The sequence below is a fragment of the Cervus elaphus genome, chromosome 12, assembly GCF_910594005.1.
Source record: "Cervus elaphus chromosome 12, mCerEla1.1, whole genome shotgun sequence".
Lineage (NCBI taxonomy): Eukaryota > Metazoa > Chordata > Mammalia > Artiodactyla > Cervidae > Cervus > Cervus elaphus.
In genome coordinates, this window is record NC_057826.1 from 25806888 (window position 1) to 25827211 (window position 20324).

At 39.5% G+C, this 20324-nt stretch overlaps 2 protein-coding genes across 2 annotated transcripts in view; one reads left to right on the forward strand and one right to left on the reverse strand.

Annotated features, from left to right (window-relative positions):
• The window catches only part of MTHFD1 (methylenetetrahydrofolate dehydrogenase, cyclohydrolase and formyltetrahydrofolate synthetase 1), a 59917-nt gene extending 54799 nt beyond the window's left edge, over positions 1–5118 (reverse strand). Inside the window, exon 1 of the mRNA XM_043919728.1 lies at positions 4943–5118. Coding sequence (XP_043775663.1) covers positions 4943–4983 — 41 coding nt within the window. The 5' untranslated portion in view covers positions 4984–5118. The remainder of the gene's footprint in view (positions 1–4942) is intronic.
• Positions 5119–5163: 45 nt separating this feature from the next.
• The window catches only part of LOC122704764 (coiled-coil domain-containing protein 170-like), a 39873-nt gene continuing 24712 nt past the window's right edge, over positions 5164–20324 (forward strand). The window contains exon 1 of the mRNA XM_043919736.1: positions 5164–5275. Within this exon, the coding sequence (XP_043775671.1) occupies positions 5225–5275 (51 nt within the window). The 5' untranslated portion in view covers positions 5164–5224. The remainder of the gene's footprint in view (positions 5276–20324) is intronic.

A 20324-nucleotide genomic window follows, 5' to 3' on the forward strand; every position in this document is an offset into this window, starting at 1 on the left:
ACCAGCTCTGTGGATACCTCCCACAGGAATCTGTGTTACCGACACATCAACAGGCTCGGCTCCACCCACAACTCAGAGCACCTTCTCTTGATGGCCTGACCAGCGGCAAACCATCTGTCTCTTCACAACCAGCCTTTCTAGAAAGGCGGCTTAATCAAGAGACTTAATCAATCCTTCCAGGGAAGTAACAGGCTCAACTGCAGAAGGAAAAGTCAAACAAATTGTATAACACTCCATCAGCCCCCTTTGAAAAGCGAATGGTGGTTCACCTCTGGTCTAACAGCTGTTATCAGGGTAGTCTGACACCATTTTCCACCCTCTGTATCATTTCTTTAGGAGCTCCTCCCTAAAGCCAGGGGGCGCTCTCACCACCAAGGTCAGTGCGCTTTCACTCAGCCTCCCCACTCACCTTCAGCTTCTCTGAGGCCATCACGGCTGACCCCAGGACAGTCATTTCATAATAACTGGCGAGGTCAAAGGCCCATGGCACAGGCTGTGTTTCTGGTGAAGAATCCTCTTCTCCGTAACACTGGCAGGCTCATGGCCCCACCTCATTCGAACCTTTGCCCATAGGTTCCTCTTAGACTTTCATGTTCAAAATTACAAATCCCATACCCCCACGCCTCAGAAATCTCCATCCCCTTCCCTGCACCGGTTTTCTCTTTGGCACTTCTTGCTACCTCACACCCTGCTTTAACGACTTTTACCATCTCCATCTCCCCATCAGGACACAAATTCTATCGGGATAGGGATGCGGGCTGTCTTCATGACTGTTATATTCTTGTGGCTTTGAAGAGTGTCTGGCAGATAGGAGGCACACAGATATTTATTGAATGAATAAATATCCCCAAAGACACCTTTGTCCCTAACCCTCAGATCTCCCCTAGTGTTCAAATCCAGGCTACAACCTTGGAAACTCCCCTAAGGAAGAAATGGAAGTGTTCCTTCCAAAGAGACACAACTCGCCAACAGATCCAGGTTTCCCACAAGCAGAGAAGACATCTGGAATGATGAACTCTGCCCAGTCCTGGCTACCAGAAAGATAGAAAGGGAGAAGTAAAAGTAGACAAAAGTTTAGGATGGCCTTCTCAGCAGAATGGGAGGCACGGCAATGAGAGGAAGAAAAAAAAAAGAAATAAAAAAAAGCTTATGAAATTCCTTTTAGGAAAAGTAATAAGCACTTGACGGTGAGAAACAGCATGTACTGGGTGAAGACCCTGATTCTAAATCAGCCTCGCCATTAACCAGTCGAGCAACCTTTGGCCAAACCACATCACTTTTCTTGCCTCAACTATTTCCTCAGCTGCAGGATAGGATGGGTGTGAACTCTATTTTAGAGAATGTCTCACCATGGGATTCTTGGTCTGCCCCATTCTTCCTCCCCCTTCAAAGAAGAAAGAAAAGTGTTATAATTCAAACACTACATCAGGGCAGAATCTGCCAGGGAACTTGACGTTTTGCAAGTTTGTCCTCAGAGAGACTCAACAGTTGGTGGCAACCAAGAAATCTGACCTGCAAATTTGGGGAATGAGGAACCCTTCTCCTGGACCCCAGGAACCCTGGCTGCACTTACCTTTCCTCTGAAGAGTGGCCCTGGCCCAGGAAAAGAGGAAAGGTAGGGACACCCTGCAGCCCAACCAGCTCAAGCTCTAAGACCCACCACCTTCTTGTTCAGGACGCCCCCCTGGGCCATAGCCATGAGTCCAAGGCCTGCTACAACCTCAGCGGGAGGTTGTGGAGCTGAGGGACTGCACTACTGCATGAACCAAGCAGGCTGTCCCCCCTCTACAGCTTCTCCTCTCTGAGGAACTGTGAGCTCTACCTGCTCCTGGATTCAAGCTCTCCATGAAAGTCAAGGTGCCATGGCTGCATCTGAAAGAGCCATTTTATGAGTGCATTAAAGAAAAATCCTCTGTAAGCAGAGTCCTTAGTCTTAGTGCTTGTTTATGAATTGTATTAGTCAGAACGATCAGATTGCTCAACCATGGGGCATTGTAAAAGGTCAGCAATGTGACTTCTGAGCAGATGAGGGAAAGGAATCCTTCCAGTACCTGGAACAGTCATTTCCAGATCACTGCCATACTCCTCTTCAACTATGAAACTTGGACTTAAGAGTTAAAGCGAAGTCACTCCGTCGTGTCCAACTCTTTGTGACCCCAGGGACTGTAGCCTACAAGGTTCCTCCATCCATGGGATTCTCCAGGCCAAGAATACTGGAGTGGGTTGCCATTTCCTTCTCCAGGAGATCTTCCCGACCCAGGGATTGAACCTGGGTCTCCTACATTGCAAGCAGACGATTTTACCATCTGAGCCACCAGGGAAGCTCAACTTAAGAGTTAAGGGTTTAGATAAGTGGTTTTCAACTTTCAAGATGCATTAGAATCACAGGATGAGCTTTTAAAAGATTTTTAAAATATTGAGTCCAGTGGTTTATTGCTAGCAACTACAATTAAATCAGTCTAGTGTCGGTACCAAGCATGGAATGCATATGTGCACGTACTCAGTTGCTCAGTCATGTCCTACTCTTGTGACCTCATAGATTGCAGCCCACCACCTCCTCTGTCCATGGAACTTCCCAGGCAAAAATACTGGAGTGGGTTGCCATTTTCTCCTCCAGGGGAGCTTACTGACCCAGGGATTGAACCCACTCACATACCTGCATGTGCACAAAACTATCTTGGAAAAGATTGACAATTTCTACTAAAACTGTTCATATATGTGTCCTATTACTCCGCAATTCTACTCTTAGGGATCTAACCAACAGAAATGTATATATGTTCCACCAAAAGACATGTAAAAGAATGCTCATATTCAGTATTCATAATCAACCAAAACGAGAAACCAAAATGTATGCAAATAAGTAAATAGTGGCATATTTACATAGAATACAAAACAGCTATGAGAGTTAATGAACTACAGCTACAGGTAACGAAATAATTTCAGAAATACAAGGTTGACTGAAAGAAACCAGAAGACTTTATACTACATGATGTCATTTATATAAAGATCAAAAACAAGCAACACTAACCTGCAGTGTTGGAAGTCAGACAGCGATTACCTTTATTGGAGGGTGTTGATGAGATGGGAGGGAGAGAGGAGTTTCTGGAGTGCCAACAATGTTATTTCTCGCTGAGTGCTACTGAAGTTTAGCAGTGAAAAACTCAATGAGCTATATACCTATGACAGGTGCACTTTTTTGTACATGTTCTTATGTAAATTAAAAGAAATAACAAAAACAAAAAGCTCCCCAAGTGATTTTACTGTGCAGTTTATGTTGAGAACCACTGAAATAGGTCTCAAGGCAACTACCACTGTCAAAAAGATAATGAATCAATCACTTCTGTATACATTAACTAATTACCGATTGTTAACAGCTAACATGTATTGAACTCTTACTCTGTACCAGGAACAGTTCTAAATTCTCTTCAGTTAGAAACTCATTCAATTCTCTTAATAATTCAACAGCCTAGATATTATCTTTATTTTACATTTGAGAAAGTTTTGGCACAGAGAGGTTAGTCAATTCGCTTAATGCTAAAAAACTAGTAAGGAGTGAAAGAAGGTTTCCAGGTGTTTTGGATATAGACAGAAATAAGACGATGCACATATCTTCCCTTATGGAGCTTACAAACATAATTAATTTGCTCTCTACTCAAACCAAAACATATCCAGTGAGTACCTATTCTCAGTAGCCTGCCTAAATTCTCTCTTCAGTCTCTCTAAAATGAAGATTTTATCAAGAAAAGCCTCTGATTAAGGGAGTGGGTTTGAATATAAGCAACCAAACAAAAAAGATCAAGCACAAGCAATGCAATTTAGAAGCAATGCAGAAAAGAGCTCAAATGTTAAGTATTGTGATATCTAATCCAGAAGTTCGGGGTTCCTCCTCATCACTGTGAAAGACTCACCATCATCTAAATTACATCTCACCTTCTTTGTTCAGCTCTATCTTCCAGGAAACAATCATTATGGCCAAAGGTGGGTTTCACCATCAGTGATTGTATAATTTGCTCAAAAACCTGTACACACAAAATTAGGGCTTCATGGGGCAATTATTGCTGCCAGCTGCAGCTGTTACTAAATAACTGGTGAAGTTCAAGGTCCCAAGAAAAACCTGCAGGTGTATCACACAAAATGTATCCTTCCCTCTTCTACTTTCATCTCTCCCCCTCACTCCACTCAGGTCAACTCTCAAAACAAAAAGCTGCCAGGTGTTACTCCTAGGGAATTAAGGCTGGCAATCATATCCACTAATTAAGCATCCAGATTTCCCCACAGAGTAGAAATGGCAGAGGTCAAAAGGAATGTAAAATATCGTCAGGACTCAAGAGCCAAAGCAGAAAGTAACTCTAGGGTCAGGACACAGGAGATAGCTGTTAGAGGAGCATGAAATTGAGGGGAAGAGAAATGTTTATTAGATTTTACTTAGCAAATGATGACTCTGGTGTAGTAGGAAAAAGCTATGATCCTGGATGGAGACCCTCTGACACTAATCAGCCTGGTAAACTTGTAAAGTCTTGCTACCTCATTAATCTCAGTCTCCTCCCCTCCAAATTACCGGGGAAGGGAAGTAACTGGATTTCTGAGTGGGATGCTGCAGGCAACCTAAACTACTCCTCTGGCAGCTGCACTTCTGGGAGAATAATTCCCGGGCTGAGGAAGAGAACTTGTCCCAGAAGCATAGGAGCCAGCAGGCACGGCCAGCAGGTACCCAATCTACAAACGCAGATCATGTCCGGGGCGCCTTTTTTTGGTTGCAGAGACCCAGTCTTCAGGTTTGAGGGGTTCAAGACAACGTCCTCGCTACCCACTCCGCTGGCCTGACTCTTGCGCTACAAGTCTCCCTCCCGCAAAAAAAAAAAAAGTCCTATGAACTTGCACACCCCGCTCACAGTCCTCGCCTGCAACCCAACACGTCCTAACAACAATGACAGGTGCTTACGCGGAGACCACCTTCCCGTTCAGGATTTCCGCCGGCGCCATGACCTTTAAAAGTCCGCCGCCCACAATGGACACCAACAAAATCGAGGTTCGACTCTCTCCACTGCAGCGCGGGACAGCCCAACACACGTGCTTAGCGACCGCCCAGGCCGACCCTTCTACTGCGCCTGCGCCCCTCCACCCACCCCCAACGGATGAGGACGCGCGTGCGCAGTCCAGACGGACAGAGGCCCCTTAGGCAGCTTAGAGCTGAGGAGTAGCGGGTCTGAAGTGCCGCGGGAATATGAGGGAACGCTGTGTAGACTGGATGGAGGACATGATTGGCTGCTGGAAGGTGTTTGTTTTTTTTTTTTCCAGAATGCGCCATCGTGTGGGCGGGGATCCAGCTGAATTGGGAATCAGCCTAGAATCCAGACCGTAGGTGGCGGGGCAGGGGGCGGAGTCGAGGCCCTGGCTAGCGGGAGACCAGTTTGGCGGGCGCGGGAGGGAAGCGCCGGCTGAGGGCGTGGAACCTCTGCTGGAGGGTTCTGACCCGGTTCCCGCGTAGGGAGCTTGGAGGCGCCGGTCTGGCTCGCAGCGGGTAGACCTGCGGAGTGTGGGGCGGCGTCCGGCGTTCTCGCACCCCCCGGCATTTCCCCCCCACCCCCACCCCGGCGTGATCAGACTGGGGTCGCGGTCCCTACCCTGATACTGAATTGGAGTGTCTGGGTGGCGCTCCTGACTGCCTTTCAAGTCTTCTCAGGCGAATCTGATGCTTGGCCAAGGTTGAAGCCTAGCCCACGGTTTCAGACCCGCGTAGCTGGAGCGCCGTGTTGGCTCCCTCAGGGTCCGGGTAACCCCCCAGGACAGCCATTGCAGGGAGGGTGGTCAGCTTTGCAAGTCTAGGTTTTATCAGATGCCCCCCCACAGATCTGGGGTTGGAGAACGGACATGGGCCTTGCAAAACTGGATGGCCTTGTGACCTCAAGGGCGGACACTCCTCCCTCTTGGAAGGCAACTGGGATGTTTATAAGGACGAGTCCTGCAAATTTCTGATTGGTTCCAGAATTGTCCCACACACTAAAGTCCGCAAATGCTGAAGTCCGTTATAAAATAACAGAGTAGTATTTATGTACAACCTAAGCATATACTCCTGGCCAAATTACATCATCTGTAGATTACTGATACCGTGTAAATGCTATATAAATAGGTGCTGGTATGCTGCAAATTCAGATTTTGCTTTTGGGAACTTTATGGAACTTTTAAAATTTTTGACCAGGATTGACTGACTGAGCAAGTGGAACCCAAAGATACTAGAGGGCCAACTATATAATAACCTAAAAAATGTCAGGACCTCTGAAGGCGTACCGTTACGTTTATGTTCCATGTGAACAAGAGATTAAGAGAAAAATATGTTCCCTGTAAATTACAGGTAGTGAAAGTTTTGTGTTTATAATGCCAAATAGATATTGACTGCAACTGTCTGGTTTGCTGAGAAAGATGACATAAACCCCAAATTGCAGATTGAGGAATAGACTTTGAAGGATAACTTTTTCAAAACTGCATAGCTGTTGCTGGAATAGGGACCAAACCTGATTGTTGAAAATATGTTGCCTTTGCCACTTTAACAGCCTGGTTTTCAACTATGATATCTCTGTGTGACCTGTACAATTCATTCACTGAGCAAATAATTATTGAGTGGCTACTGTGTCAACAACAAAGACACACTGCTCTAGATGCTAGGGATACCACGGTGAACCAATTAATCCCCCCCCTCCATCCCCACTTCCCAGCTAATATTCTGGGAGTCAGTGGTCAGTTAAAGAAATATGTACTCTAATTCTAGGTATTGAGACATACCATGTTTTACGGATAGGCAAGCTAAGAGGATAGGGAATGGTGGTGGGAGGCAGGAGAGTGTTGTTTTAGAAATGTGTTAAGAGGAAATTCCCTCTGGGGAACCTGAGGTGCGGAAACCTGAATGAAGAGAGGGAGTTAGAGTATAAGAGAAAAAAGCAAGGATTTGGTTTGAGCAACTGAAAAGGTGAAGTTCCATTACTGAGCTAAAATAAGTTTTTAGATGCATCTTAAATGTCTGATATTTATATAAATGAGATCTGCGATATTTAAATCCATGAAATTGGAAGTGTGCCCAATACATGAATGAGTGTAGGTAGAGAGATGACTGAAGGCTGATACCTAGGACACTTCAGTGTTTAGAATTCAAGGAGATATGAGGAAAAACCAGAAAGTAATACTGAAAAGAGTCCAGCGTGTTATGAGAAAAACTTTGAGAGCATGCAGCCTTAGAAGACAAGAAAGTGTTTCACAGGAAAAGAGGTAACTAATTCTTCCAAATATATTGCAGGTTGGTCAAATGAGATAAAGACTGAGAATGGATCATTTCACAGAGAATAAAAAGATAAAATATTTTTATTCAAATGCTGTTAATGGCAGTTGCTTGAAAAAATGTGTGTCCTTTCTGCAGAAGTTTCATTTTTACAAAATACTGAGGGTTATTTGAGAATATCTATCAAAACTTTAATGTTTGCTTTCTTTGATCTTGTAAGTCCACTTCTAGAAATTTATCCTAGAGTAATAAGTACATGTATACACAAAGATATATGTGTAAGAGTGTTCCTCACAGCATCAATTTCAATAGCAAAAAGCAAATCTCATCAGGATGGATGAAGTTGTTAAACAATAGGTATACATCTATAGATGCTGTGTAAGATAGCTTTCACAAATTATTAAATCATCAAGGCAGATTATCCAGTAAAATGTGTAATATGATTTATATTAATATATTCAAAGCAGACTGTCTTTGATTACGTTATCAAAAATGACCCTTCACTTAGCTACTTGTTACTATCACGATAGCCTATTTTATTCACAGCATTTATCACTATCTAAAATGATTTCATTTATTTATTTAGTTGTTTGCTATCTTTTTTTTTTCCACCAGAATTTCAGCTTTATTAGAAATTTCCTGTCTTGTTCATGGTTGTTTCTGCTGCTTCATGATGTAATTTTTAAAATCTAGTTTTAGAGGAAAAAAAGGATATTTCTAATTTTCCTGGTTTAGTTATTAACTATTACTCATACTTATTAATACTACCTATTTTAGCCCTCAGTTCAGTTCAGTTCAGTGGCTCAGTCGTGTCCGACTCTTTGCAACCCCGTGAACTGCAGCACGCCAGGCCTCCCTGTCCATCTCCTCATTTTTATTCACACTAGGATTACCTGTGTAGATTTTTTAAAATATTTATGCTTAGACCCCACTGTAAACCAATTAAGTCAGAACTTGGGGTAGTGTCAGAGTATCAGTATTTTTTGAAGTTGTCTTTGAGATTTTAATGGGTGGACAGGACTGAGAACCACTAGATTAGATGACATTTGAAGAATAATTGTAGTGATTCTAGTATCAAGAATACGTAATAGGGATATGCTTTCTTAGAATACCAGTTTTTCAAACAAATCATATTTTGCTTTTACTACGTTCCATAGTAGATGGAATCATCATTTTTCTCCTCCTTTCAAAGTACTTCTTTCTTGATGAGGTATAGGTGTTTGACCTATTCCAAGAATTTCACAAAATAAAGACCCAAAATATGAATTTCCCCTTTGCTGGAATGTTTACTTTTGGTGGAATCACTTTCCTAAGAGTTTGTTAAGTTCTCTCATGCTTGATGAAGCCACTTTATGTTTTTCACTTCATTAATAAGGGAAATAAAGACTCAGAGGCCTTACTTTATCACTTTAGGAGGTCCCTTTACTATTCCCTTGACCTCTGTGATGCGTTGACCTAGCAACAGCTCCTTTGATGTACAAACATTCTTTTGGCAAATAGTGCAGGGCAGCCCCTCATATTGAACAATTCAGATTTCTTCTGGAAACTCAACTTGGAGTTGGGATTTTCTCTTGTGCCTGATATGGTAAACATTTATGGTTTTTACTTTCCACTAAATGAAGCATAGCCTACTGTATTTTTCTAATGTGAGTATTGATAAATCTTATGAATGTTGTAAAAGAATTCAGTAGTTATGTACAGACCTAAAATCATAGAATAATTGTGTCATATGGCTGTATTTTATTTTTCACTTCAGACTTCTATTGTATTTTTATTATATTTTTGTAAGGTAAATTTGGAAGAACAGTATCATCACTTATATGAGTTAACTTTGTATTTAAGAGTGGTGTTTTTTTTTTTTTTCCCTGTTGGGTTCTTTAGTTGTTCAATCTGTATTTTTGGGGGCCTAGTATGGAATGATAGAGATAAACCAGAAATAGATTCTGCTCTTAATGTATCTTTAATATAGTAGGAGAGATCAGATTTTTACCTCATACAATACTGAATGAGATAACAATCAAAGGAAACATATAGATCATATACTCTTAAGAATTAGGAAGAGAGATTATCCTCACCTTGCATGAATCAAGGAAGGAGATGGTACTTGAGATACTATAAGATCAGTTCATGCTTCTGGGAATATATTTTGGCTCACATAGTAGCTTGTTTCTTAGAAGCAATATAAATGAAACACGTAAGTTGTTTTTAATAGAGCATAAAATTCATAAAATGGTAAATAAAAATAAAAGCAGAGGATAGATTCTTAAGAAGATCTTTGTCTCCAGTATGATCCTTGTTCCAGGACTGAGGAGCAGTTTATTCTTCCTTTTCAGTTCACCAAAACTTAAGTCAGTTCAGTTCAGTTCAGTCGCTCAGTTGTGTCCAACTCTTTGCAATACCATGGACTGCAGCACGCCAGGCCTCCCTGTCCATCACAACTCTTAGGGTTTACTCAAACTCACGTCCATTGAGTCACTGATACCATCCAGCCATCTCATCCTCTGTCGTCTCCTTCTCCTCCCGCCTTCAATCTTTCCCAGCATCAGGGTCTTTTCCAATGAGTCAGTTCTTTGCATCAGGTGGCCAAAGTATTGGAGTTTCAGCTTCAACATCAGTCCTTCCAATGAATATTCAGAACTCATTTCCTTTAGGATGGACTGGTTGGATCTCCTTGCAGTCCAAGAGACTCTCAAGAGTCTTCTCCAACACCACAGTTCAAAAGCATCAATTCTTTGGTGCTCAACTTTCTTTATAGTCCAACTCTCACATCCATACATGACTGCTGGAAAAACCATAGCTTTGACTAGATGGACCTTTGTTGGCAAAGTAATGTCTCTGCTTTTTAATATGCTGTCTAGGTTGGTCATAATTTTTCTTCCAAGGAGCAAGCATCTTTTAATTTCATGGCTGCAGTCACCGTTTGCGATGATTTTGGAGCCCAGAAAAATAAAGTCTGTCACTGTTTCCCCAGGTATTTGCCATGAAATGATGTGACTGGATGCCATGATCTGGGTTTTCTGAATGTTGAGCTTTAAGCCAACTTTTTCACTCTCCTCTTTCACTTTCATCAAGAGGCTCTTTAGTTCTTCTTCACTTTCTGCCATGAGGGTGGTGTCATCTGCTGTCAGACAACGTTTCACAAGAGGATTCCTGTGTGCTGTTTTCTGTCTCTCATAAATCCTCTGTTCCTTATCAGTTCCTGGTAACAGGAACAAGTGGAACGGCACGCTGCTCCCAGGACTGAGGTCATAGGATGAGACACATGCATGGATTTCCTTCAGTAAACATTCTCCTTATGACAAAACTGCTTAGTCACGACCCTCTTTCTTGAAATATGGATTTTCTGACCTTATGACCTTATGTTAATTCCTTGTTCCCTTGATAACGGTTGCTGTACATTTGGCTTTCTTATCTTTATCATTGTTGAAAGAACTTCCTTGTACAACAGCCTATATATACTTACAGAAAGATCATTAAAACACCCTTGCTCCACCAGAGACTTGGGTCCCCATGTCTTTCTTTCTCTCTCTCTCCCTCCGGCTAATTCTCTGGAGCATGGAAACCTGCCGAGCTCACTCTCCTGCCCGGGCTTTCAAGACCTCTTCGAGAGGGTGCCCTGTGCCTCCATGGGTACAAGCCCTCTCCTAGGGCTTTATTGGTTCTCTGCATAACCCAGGAAATATTAGCTTCTTTCTCTTTCACTTTCTTATCATCGACTCTGGACCACCAGGTTCCAGTTTATGAAAGGACCCCAACAATCTGCATATCTGAGGTTACTGATATTTCTCCCGGCAATCTTGATTCGAGCTTGTGCTTCCTCCAGCCCAGCGTTTCTCATGATGTATTCTGCATATAAGTTAAATAAGCAGCATGACAATATATAGCCTTGATGTACTTCTTTCCCTATTTGGAACTCGTCTGTTGTTTCATGTCCAGTTCTAACTGTTGCTTCCTGACCTGAATACAGATTTCTCAAAAGGCAGGTCAGGTGGTCTGGTATTCCCATAGAAGAATTTTCCAGAGTTTGTTGTGGTCCACACAGTCAAAGGCTTTGACATAGTCAATAAAGCAGAAGTAGATGTTTTTCTGGAACTCTCTTGCTTTTTGATGATCCAACAGATGTTGGCAATTTGATCTCTGGTTCCTCTGCCTTTTCTAAATCCATTTTGAACATCTGGAAGTTCATGGTTCACATATTGTTGAAGCCTGGCTTGGAGAATTTTGAACATTACTTTGCTAGTATGTGAGATGAGTGCAATTGTGTGGTCGTTTGAGCATCCTTTGGCATTGCCTTTCTTTGGGATTGGAATGAAAACTGACTTTTTCCAGTTCTGTGGTCACTGCTGAGTTTTCCAAATTTGCTGGCATGTTGAGTGCAGCACTTTCACAGCATCATCTTTTGGGATTTGAAATAGTTCTACTGGAATTCCATCACCTCCATTAGCTTTGTTCGTAGTGATGCTTCCTAAGGCCCACTTGACTTCACATGCCAGGATGTCTGGCTGTAGGTTGATGATCACACCATCATGATTATCTGGGTCTTGAAGGTCTTTTTTGTATAGTTCTGTGTATTCTTGCCACCTCTTCTTAATATCTTCTGCTTCTGTTAGGTCTATACCATTTCTGTCCTTTATTGTGCCCATCTTGCATGAAATGTTCCCTTGGTATCTCTAATTTTCTTGAAGAAATCTCTAGACTTTCCAGTTCTATTGTTTGCCTCTGTTTCTTTGCACTGATCACTGAGGAAGGCGTTCTTTAAGTCTATTCTTTGGTTCTTAGAAAAGGAATTGATATAGTAATGATTTTAAGTATCAAATAATTAAAATGAGGAAGAGACTAAAGTTTCATTAGAGATATTTGTTCTTTAATAATTGTCTTCAGTATTAATAAATCTAGAATAGATTAATAGAGGAGTTTCAAAATAGATTTCCAGGGTTAGTAAAGAAAACCAGGGCTTTATACTTTCAGCTCAATGTTCTTCAGCTCACACCCTCCTGATTTTTTTTGTTCTTATAAACATTCCTCTCATTCTGGAACTGTTCCATTTTCTGGGCGATACCACCAGCAAAGGAAACTCGTACCCTATTTGCATGCAGCCCTTCCAGTGCACAGTTTCTAAATGCTACATTTCCTCCACTAGAGTTCATTCTCTGATCTTAAAAAAGAAATCTCCATCTTATTGCTTAATAAAATATATGGATAATAATTTGGAAGATGTCTTTCTTCTATTTCTCTTATTGAGAAGAAAGATAATACATGAATTGAACTGGGTAGGGAAAATGGATTTAAGGCAGTATTGAGTTCTTAGGAAATTGAATTTATAAAATTCATAATGTGAGGTTACATTTTATGTTCCTCTGGGAGAGAAAGCACTATGAGCTATCACATGTTACATTAACTCATTTTAGATGTTAGCTTTTGACTGAATCTTGAGGGATATAGTTATATTTCCTACAGATTCAGAAATTGAAAATGAAGGAAATTTGCAAGTCAGTTATCTAAAGATATGATTTTCAAGTAGTGTTTAAATATGATATTATAACTGCATATGTGTATATCAGCAGGTTATTTTCAACCAGTTATAATTTAAGCACTGTTTTGATACTGCCGTTAGAAACTAGATATGTCTTATCTCCAAGCTACAGGTTCAGTGGGCAGCTTCTTCTGTTTTCTGGCTAAACTGTAAGGATCTGACGTGGAACCTTTGCAGAGACATTGTTGTGGACGCTGGCCAGACCTCAGCATCTTTTCCTGACCACTCTATGAAAACTCTTCTTGGAAGCACCTTGGTTCACCATTAGTAGATCTGGTTCATGCTTCTTTTATCTCCAGCATGTCAAGCCCTGTCCAGTTTTTAAGCCACTCAAATCCAGGGAAGCTGGCTACTGCCCAAAGCAAAGGGCCCCACAAGGGTAAGCCGTTGGAAGTAAAAAAAAATTTATCAGCTTACACATCTCGGAAAAATAGCTCAGGGGTGAGTTGTACTCTGGCATTTATTTAATTTTTTCCATCCTCAGGAGGAAGAGGTAAAACAGCCTCTTGCATAAGCAAGAGCTAGCAGAAAGGAAAATTCGGTTCTGTTTGCCCCCTTGCCTGTGGAGCACCTTTCCAATGCATGATGCAAGACATGAGTCAAAGATCTCACTTCTAGTTCCTGACTTAACTCTAGAACAAGCAGCAGTGAAACTTCTGAATCTAATGGAACCTCAAAGTGAATTTTACCTTATTTTTGCCTTTTTGGTGATTCTGATATTTCACCAAGACCCACAATCCCAAAACAATATACAAAATAGACTATAAAGGGCCTCTGAGTTAATTTGATCCAACCCTATCATTTTGCAGATTAGCAAACTGAACACTGGAAAGAGGCCACAGTGATTTAAGGGCAGAACTGAGGAGTCTGACTCATTACCTTTCTGTTGTCCCATATTACCCCCTTGATATACAGTCTTGTTTTATTAGGGCTGGACCCTGATGAGACTGTTTCTGGAAATTAAATACCCTCTTGGGTCAGATGATATTTTTAAGACCATTAGACAGATCCATCTATTCTTTAGCTTGTAACTCCTAGGAGGTGAAGTCTGAGCTGTGGGGTAAGGATGGGGGCTTAGGGGATTGGTTTATTTCCATCCGCTATTGTCTTTAAATGAGAATAATTAGCCTAGTTTCTTCCCTAGGAAAGGAAATGTATTACATTAAAAGTAGATAAGTCAACAGATGAATGGATAAAGAAAATGTGATATATGTATTCTTTAAAACGAATATTCTTCAGCCTTTAAAAAAAAGGAAATCCTGCCATCTTCAACAACATAGATGAACCTGCAGGACATTATACTTAGTGAAATAAGCCGAACAAAGACTAATACTACATGATCTCACTTATATGTAAAATCTAAAACAAACTTATAGAAGCAGAGAGTGGAATGGTGATTTCCTGAGGTGGTGGGAAGAGGGAAATGAGGAGATGTTGGTCAAAGGGTACATTAGTTATGCAAGATGAATAAGTTCTGGAGATCTAATGTTCAGCAATGTGACTATAGTTAACAATACTGAATTGTATACTTGAAACTGCCAAAAGTTTAGATCTTAAATGTTCTCATCACAAAAAAAAAGAAAAAATGATAACTGTATTAGGTGATGGATATGTTAATTAGCTTGATTGTAAAGATTATTTCCCAATGTATATAAATATCAAAACATTGTTTTAATTTTCAACTATACGTCTATGAAGATGGGGGAAAAAAGTAACTGATACAATGAAGAAGGACATTGTTCTACAATCTCTAACTCCTTTCAAGTGCATAAATGCTCATAAATCCCTCTAGGAATATAAAAACTTATTTTACCATTTTTAACAAATTTTAACACCATAAAATATATATTTAAATATTGGTACATTATGAAGTTTATATTAATAAAATTGTCTTATTAGCATGTCCTCATTGAACTATGAACTTTATTTTAAATCAATTATAAAAAACAAAATGCTTGAGTTTGTAACAAGTTTAAAAATAGCATGTTTTAAAAAAAAAAAGTATGTTTTCTTTGGGACTGTGTGTATGTTAGTTGCTCAGTAGTGTATGACTCTTTGCGATCCCATGGACTGTAGCCCGCCATGCTCTTCTGTCCATGGGATTCTCCCAGCATGGATACTGGAGTAGCATGCCATTTCCTACTCCAGGGGCTCTTCCCTACCCAGGTATCAAACCCATCTATTACAGCTCCTTCATTGACAGGTGGAGACAGATTCTTTATCACTAGCGCCACCTGGGAGTGAAGTGAAGTGAAAGTTGCTCAGCAATGTCGAACTGTTTGCGACCCCAGGGACTATACAGTTCATGGAGTTCTCCAGGCCAGAATACTGGAGTGGGTAGCCTTTTCCCTCTCCAGGGGATCATCCCAACCCAGGGATCGAACCCAGGTCTCCCGCATTGCGGGCAGGTTCCTTACCTGCTGAACTACGTGGGAAACCAGTGCCACCTGGGAAGCCCTATGGAAAAGTATAGAGACTAATACACCAGGTACCTACATTGCGTACTTAAATTTGACATTTCCCTCCAAATTTGCTTTAGTTGTTCTTTTAAGAAAATAAAACTTCACTGATAAAATTGAAGACCACTTTGTAACCTCTCATTCTTCTCCAGTCTTGGGTTGCATGCATGCGTGCATGCTGAGTCACTTCAGTTGTGTCCAATTCTTTGCCACCCTATGGACTGTAGCATGCCAGGCTCCTCTGTCCATGGGATTCTCCAGGCAAGAATACTGGAGTGGGTTGCCATGCCCTTCTCCAAGGGATCTTCCCAACCCAGGGATCGAACCTGCATCTCTTACGTCTTGTGCATTGGCAAGCGCGTTCTACTCTAGCGCCACATGGGAAGCCCTTCTTGGGGTGGGTAATATAAATAAATTTAACAGTACAATCAGACATCAGCCAGTAAGAATCTTTGCCACTCTTAGCTCTAGGGCAGGTCCTGGGGCCTCTGGCATTAGTCATCTTGGTAAGGGAAGTGAGTGGATTCAGGGTCTGGGGTGGTGAGAGATGAGGGCATTAGGGTAGCTACTATTACAAGTCTGTGTGAAAGTACTGCTGGACCATCCTGGACCTTTTTTTTTTCTTTTCAGAGATAATTTCTGAAGTAAGTATATAGCCTTTGTGTCCATGTTTTTAATGTTTCAGTTCAATTCAGTCACTCAGTCGTGTCTGACTTTTTGCGACGCCATGAATCGCAGCAAGCCAGGCCTCCCTGTCAGTCACCAACTCCTGGAGTCTACCCAAACTCATGTCCATTTAGTCGGTGATGCCATCCAGCCATCTCATGCTCTGTTGTCCCCTTCCCCTCCTGCCCCCAATCCCTCCCAGCATCAGGGTCTTTTCCAATGAGTCAGCTCTTCGCATGAGGTGGCCAAAGTATTGGAGTTTCAGTTTCAGCATCAGTCCTCCCAGTGAACACCCAGAACTGATCTCCTTTAGGATGGACTGGTTGGATCTCCTTGCAGTTCAAGGGACTCTCAAGAGTCTTCTCCAACACCACAGCTCAAAAGCATCGATTCTTCGGTGCTCAGCTTTCTTCACAGTCCATCTCTCACATCTATACATGACCACTGGAAAAATGTTTAGATATATGTGAACGCTTCTTATATTGTTTTGGCCATTTAAAAAATTACATTAATGATATTCTACTAAACCTAACTTTCTATCTTGCTATTTGCACTCAGTCTTTTTGTTGTTCAGTTGCTCAGTCATGTCCAACTCTTTGCAACCCCATGGACTGTAGCACGCTAGGCTTCCCTGTCCTTCATTATCTCCCAGAGCTTGCTCAAACTCATGTCCACTGAGTCAGTGATGCCATCCAACCATCTCATCGTCTGTCGTCCTTTTGTCCTCCTGCCTTCAATCTTTCCCAGCATTAGGGTCTTTTCCAGTGAGTCAGCTCTTTGCATCAGGTGACTGAAGTATTGGAGCTTCAGCTTACATCAGTCCTTCCAATGAACACCCAGGACTGATCTCCTTTAGGATTGACTGGTTGGATCTCCTTGCAGTCCAAGGGACTCTCAAGAGTCTTCTGCAACACCGCAGTTCAAAAGCATCAATTCTTCAGCTCTTAGCCTTATGTGGGTATTTTCTGTTTGTTTGTTTTTTGGTGGTCTTTTTTTGTTTTATTTAATGGACTTTTTTTTTTAATGGAGTATAGCTGCTTTATGATGCTGTGTTAGTTTCTTTGTATAGTGAAGTGAATCAGCTATATGTATGCATATATCCACTCCCTCTTGGACCTTCCTCGTACCCTCTGCTCCTGCCATCCCATTCATCTAAGTCACCACACAGAGCACCCAAGCTTAGCTCACTGCTATACAGTAGGTTCCCACTAATATCTACTTTATACATGGCTATGCACACATGTCAATCCCAATCTCTCAATTCATCCCTGCCCTGCCAATGTTCATGTATCTGTTTTCTATGTCTGTGTCTATTCCTGCCCTGAAAAGAGGTTATGTTTTTGAGAGTAGTTTTTTTTATTCATATAAATTTAGTCTGCACATGAAAATTCCTGCATAGAATTCCATTACAAATTATGTTACTATATCAATTTTTATGCAGTTTAGTTTTTTATTGTATAAGCAAGCTTCAGTGAGCTTCATACACAGCTTCATATACAGCATGCCTCTTTGTTCATTTCTTCTAAACTATGAAATAAAAGAATTTGAAAGAACTTGGCTATAAAAATTAATTGCAGGTTGAATGTTTCTTATTTTTATAAATAAAAGCCTAATTGAACATAATGGTTACTGTTTTTTCTTTTTATTATTGGTGTTTGAAATCTTAGCGATATTGTGATGTATTAAATAAGAATTTAGCACATTTTAATCAGTTTGCTCTTTTGTTTTATATCTCAGGTACATTGTCAAGTTAATCATGCTTAGTTTGTGGTGCAATATCATCTTTCTATTCAGGGCTACTCTCGCTTTACTTTTTCTCCATCTCCATTTCTGTCTCATCTAATATATTTGATGTATGTCTTTGGATATATATGCATCTTTTAAAAATATGTAGTTTTGTTTTGTGAATGAATTTTTAAAAATATGTCATATGTAGAAAAGAGCTATTAAATGTATATGCACAGGTTAGGTAATAAAACAAATATCTATAAACCCACCACCCAATATCTTAAAGCACTCCAGTACCTTAGAAGCTTCCTCTTTGCCCCTTACTAACTGAATCCCTTTATTCCTACCTACACTTAAAAATAGTGGGTATTTTGAGTTTTATATCAATCATTCTCTTGCTTTTCTTCCTAGTTCTGGCACTTATGTAAGAATCCCTAATAAATATTAATTTATGTTTAAAAGTTTGTTTAATGTAATTACACTGTTTTTGTCTTTCTGTTACTTCTTTCACTTCATGAGATTTGTGTCATTCTGTGTGCAGTTATTCAGTAATGACTCTATTGTATACCATATATATATATAGTATACCAATATACCATAAATTATCCATTAAACTCTTACTTGAAATGTGGTTTGTTTTCAGTTTTTGCTTTTTCAGGTAACATTGATAATCTTTGCTTTTTTTTTTTTTTAAGAGAAGTAAGCTAATCTTTGCTTTTAACTGGAAAGTTTAGTCCATTTACATTTATTGATATTATTGATTATGTTGGTGTGTTTCTATTATCGTATGTTTAATCTATTTGTCCCGTTATATTTGTTTCCTTTTCTCTCCTTCTATCATATCCAAAACTGATTGTTTTTGTTTTGTTGTATTGCATTTCTTTCTTTTTTTCTCGTTCTGTTTTTTTCTTCTACAAGTTTAGGAGTTATATGTTGTATGACTTGTTTTAATAGTATTTTAGTTATTTTAAAATATATACTCAGCAAAGTTAACTGAAATTTTTACAGTTACTTTTGAGAAATCTGAATATTTTATAATGCTTTAAACTATTTTTCTCTTCTCAGTCCAAATGCTTTTATTTTGTCCTGCACTGGTTCTGTTCTTTATTTTCAACTCCATAAGCCACAATTTTAAAATTAATGTTTATGTAATTGTGTTCACATAATATTTACTGTTATTTTTTATTAATTTTTCTTTCTTGTATCTCAGACTTTGAGAGTTCATTTTCTCTCTTTAGAATTCTCTTAAGTAAGGGCCTGTTGGTGGTAAATTCAATTTTTGTTTGTCTAAAATATGTTTATTTTACTCTTAATCTTGGAACATAATTTAAGTAGAAATTCTGGTTGGCACTTACTTTATATCTTTGATTTGAACAAGTAGTCCTGTCTTAGCCACTATTTTGAAATTTGAAAGTGTGCTTTTGGCTAACCAAGCCACACATGAGTTAGCAGCAATTCTAAGACGCAGCCCAGATGCAGAGATGTGAAAATTTGTGGCTCTTACACTCAGTGAAAGATGATATATTTTTCTTAGTACCTTACAGATGTCATTTTGCTGATTCTCAGCTTCTGTTACTATTGAGAAGTTGCTCACCTGTCTAATTGCTATTTCTTTGTAATTATGTCCTTTCTATTATCTGCTTTTTAGATCTCTTTCTTTGATGTTCTGTAGTTTCATTATGAGTGTGTTGGTAAAGAAATTTTTTAAATTTACTTTTCTTGGGACTTGCTGAACCACTTAGATTAGTATCTTTCAACAATTCTGTAAAATTATCAAGGCATTATTTCTTCAAATGTTGTCTCGTCCATCATTCTATAGAATATAGCCTTCTTGGCCTCCAAACAGACATATGATAGACCTTTTCATTTTAATCTCTCTGCCTTAAACTCTCTTTCACCATTTATTTGTTCCTGTATGCTCAAAAATTTCCTTCATATTTGAGTTCATTTGTTCCTCAGCTGTGTCTAATTTGCTTTTTAATGTGTTCATTTAGTTTCAAATTAAAGTTATTATATTTTTTATTTCAAAAAGTTGTTTTTCCAAAATGTTTTCCAATGTTAATTCTTTGTGGTCTCTTGTGACTTAGTCATATTTTCAAAAGTTCTCTTTATTTTTTTTAAACATTCAAATATAGTCATTTTGTATTCTCTTGCAGATCTGCATTCCTAGTATCTTGGTAAGAATAAAATTTTAAAAGCTGATAACTTTAGAAAAATGCATTTTATTTTTTTTAATACAATAAGTACCATGTGATACATTTATACACTTTTTAGAGATTTAGATGAATATATTTTTCTTGGTTTCATTTGAATAATATAAACCTTGTTCTTAACCAGTTATGCTAATTAAATTTAGAACATTATATAGTCTCTTTTGGTAAGAGGAGGAGATATTGTAGTACAGATAAATCTCCCTAAGTTTTACTCTCAGTAAAGTGTGAAAGAAACACAAAATTGATGTTGATTTACTGAAATCAGATTTTTTTAAAAAATAAGTTTGTATAAGATATAAGCATAGGAATTTACTTATAATAAAAATAAAATAAATACTGGTAAATCTTTTGCCAGTGACCTTATAATAGTTTAAGTTTCTGTAAAGGCTTTATTAGGTGTGAATTAAGATTTTCTGACATTTTATGTGTGCTTTCTTTCTTATGCTCTCAGAAAT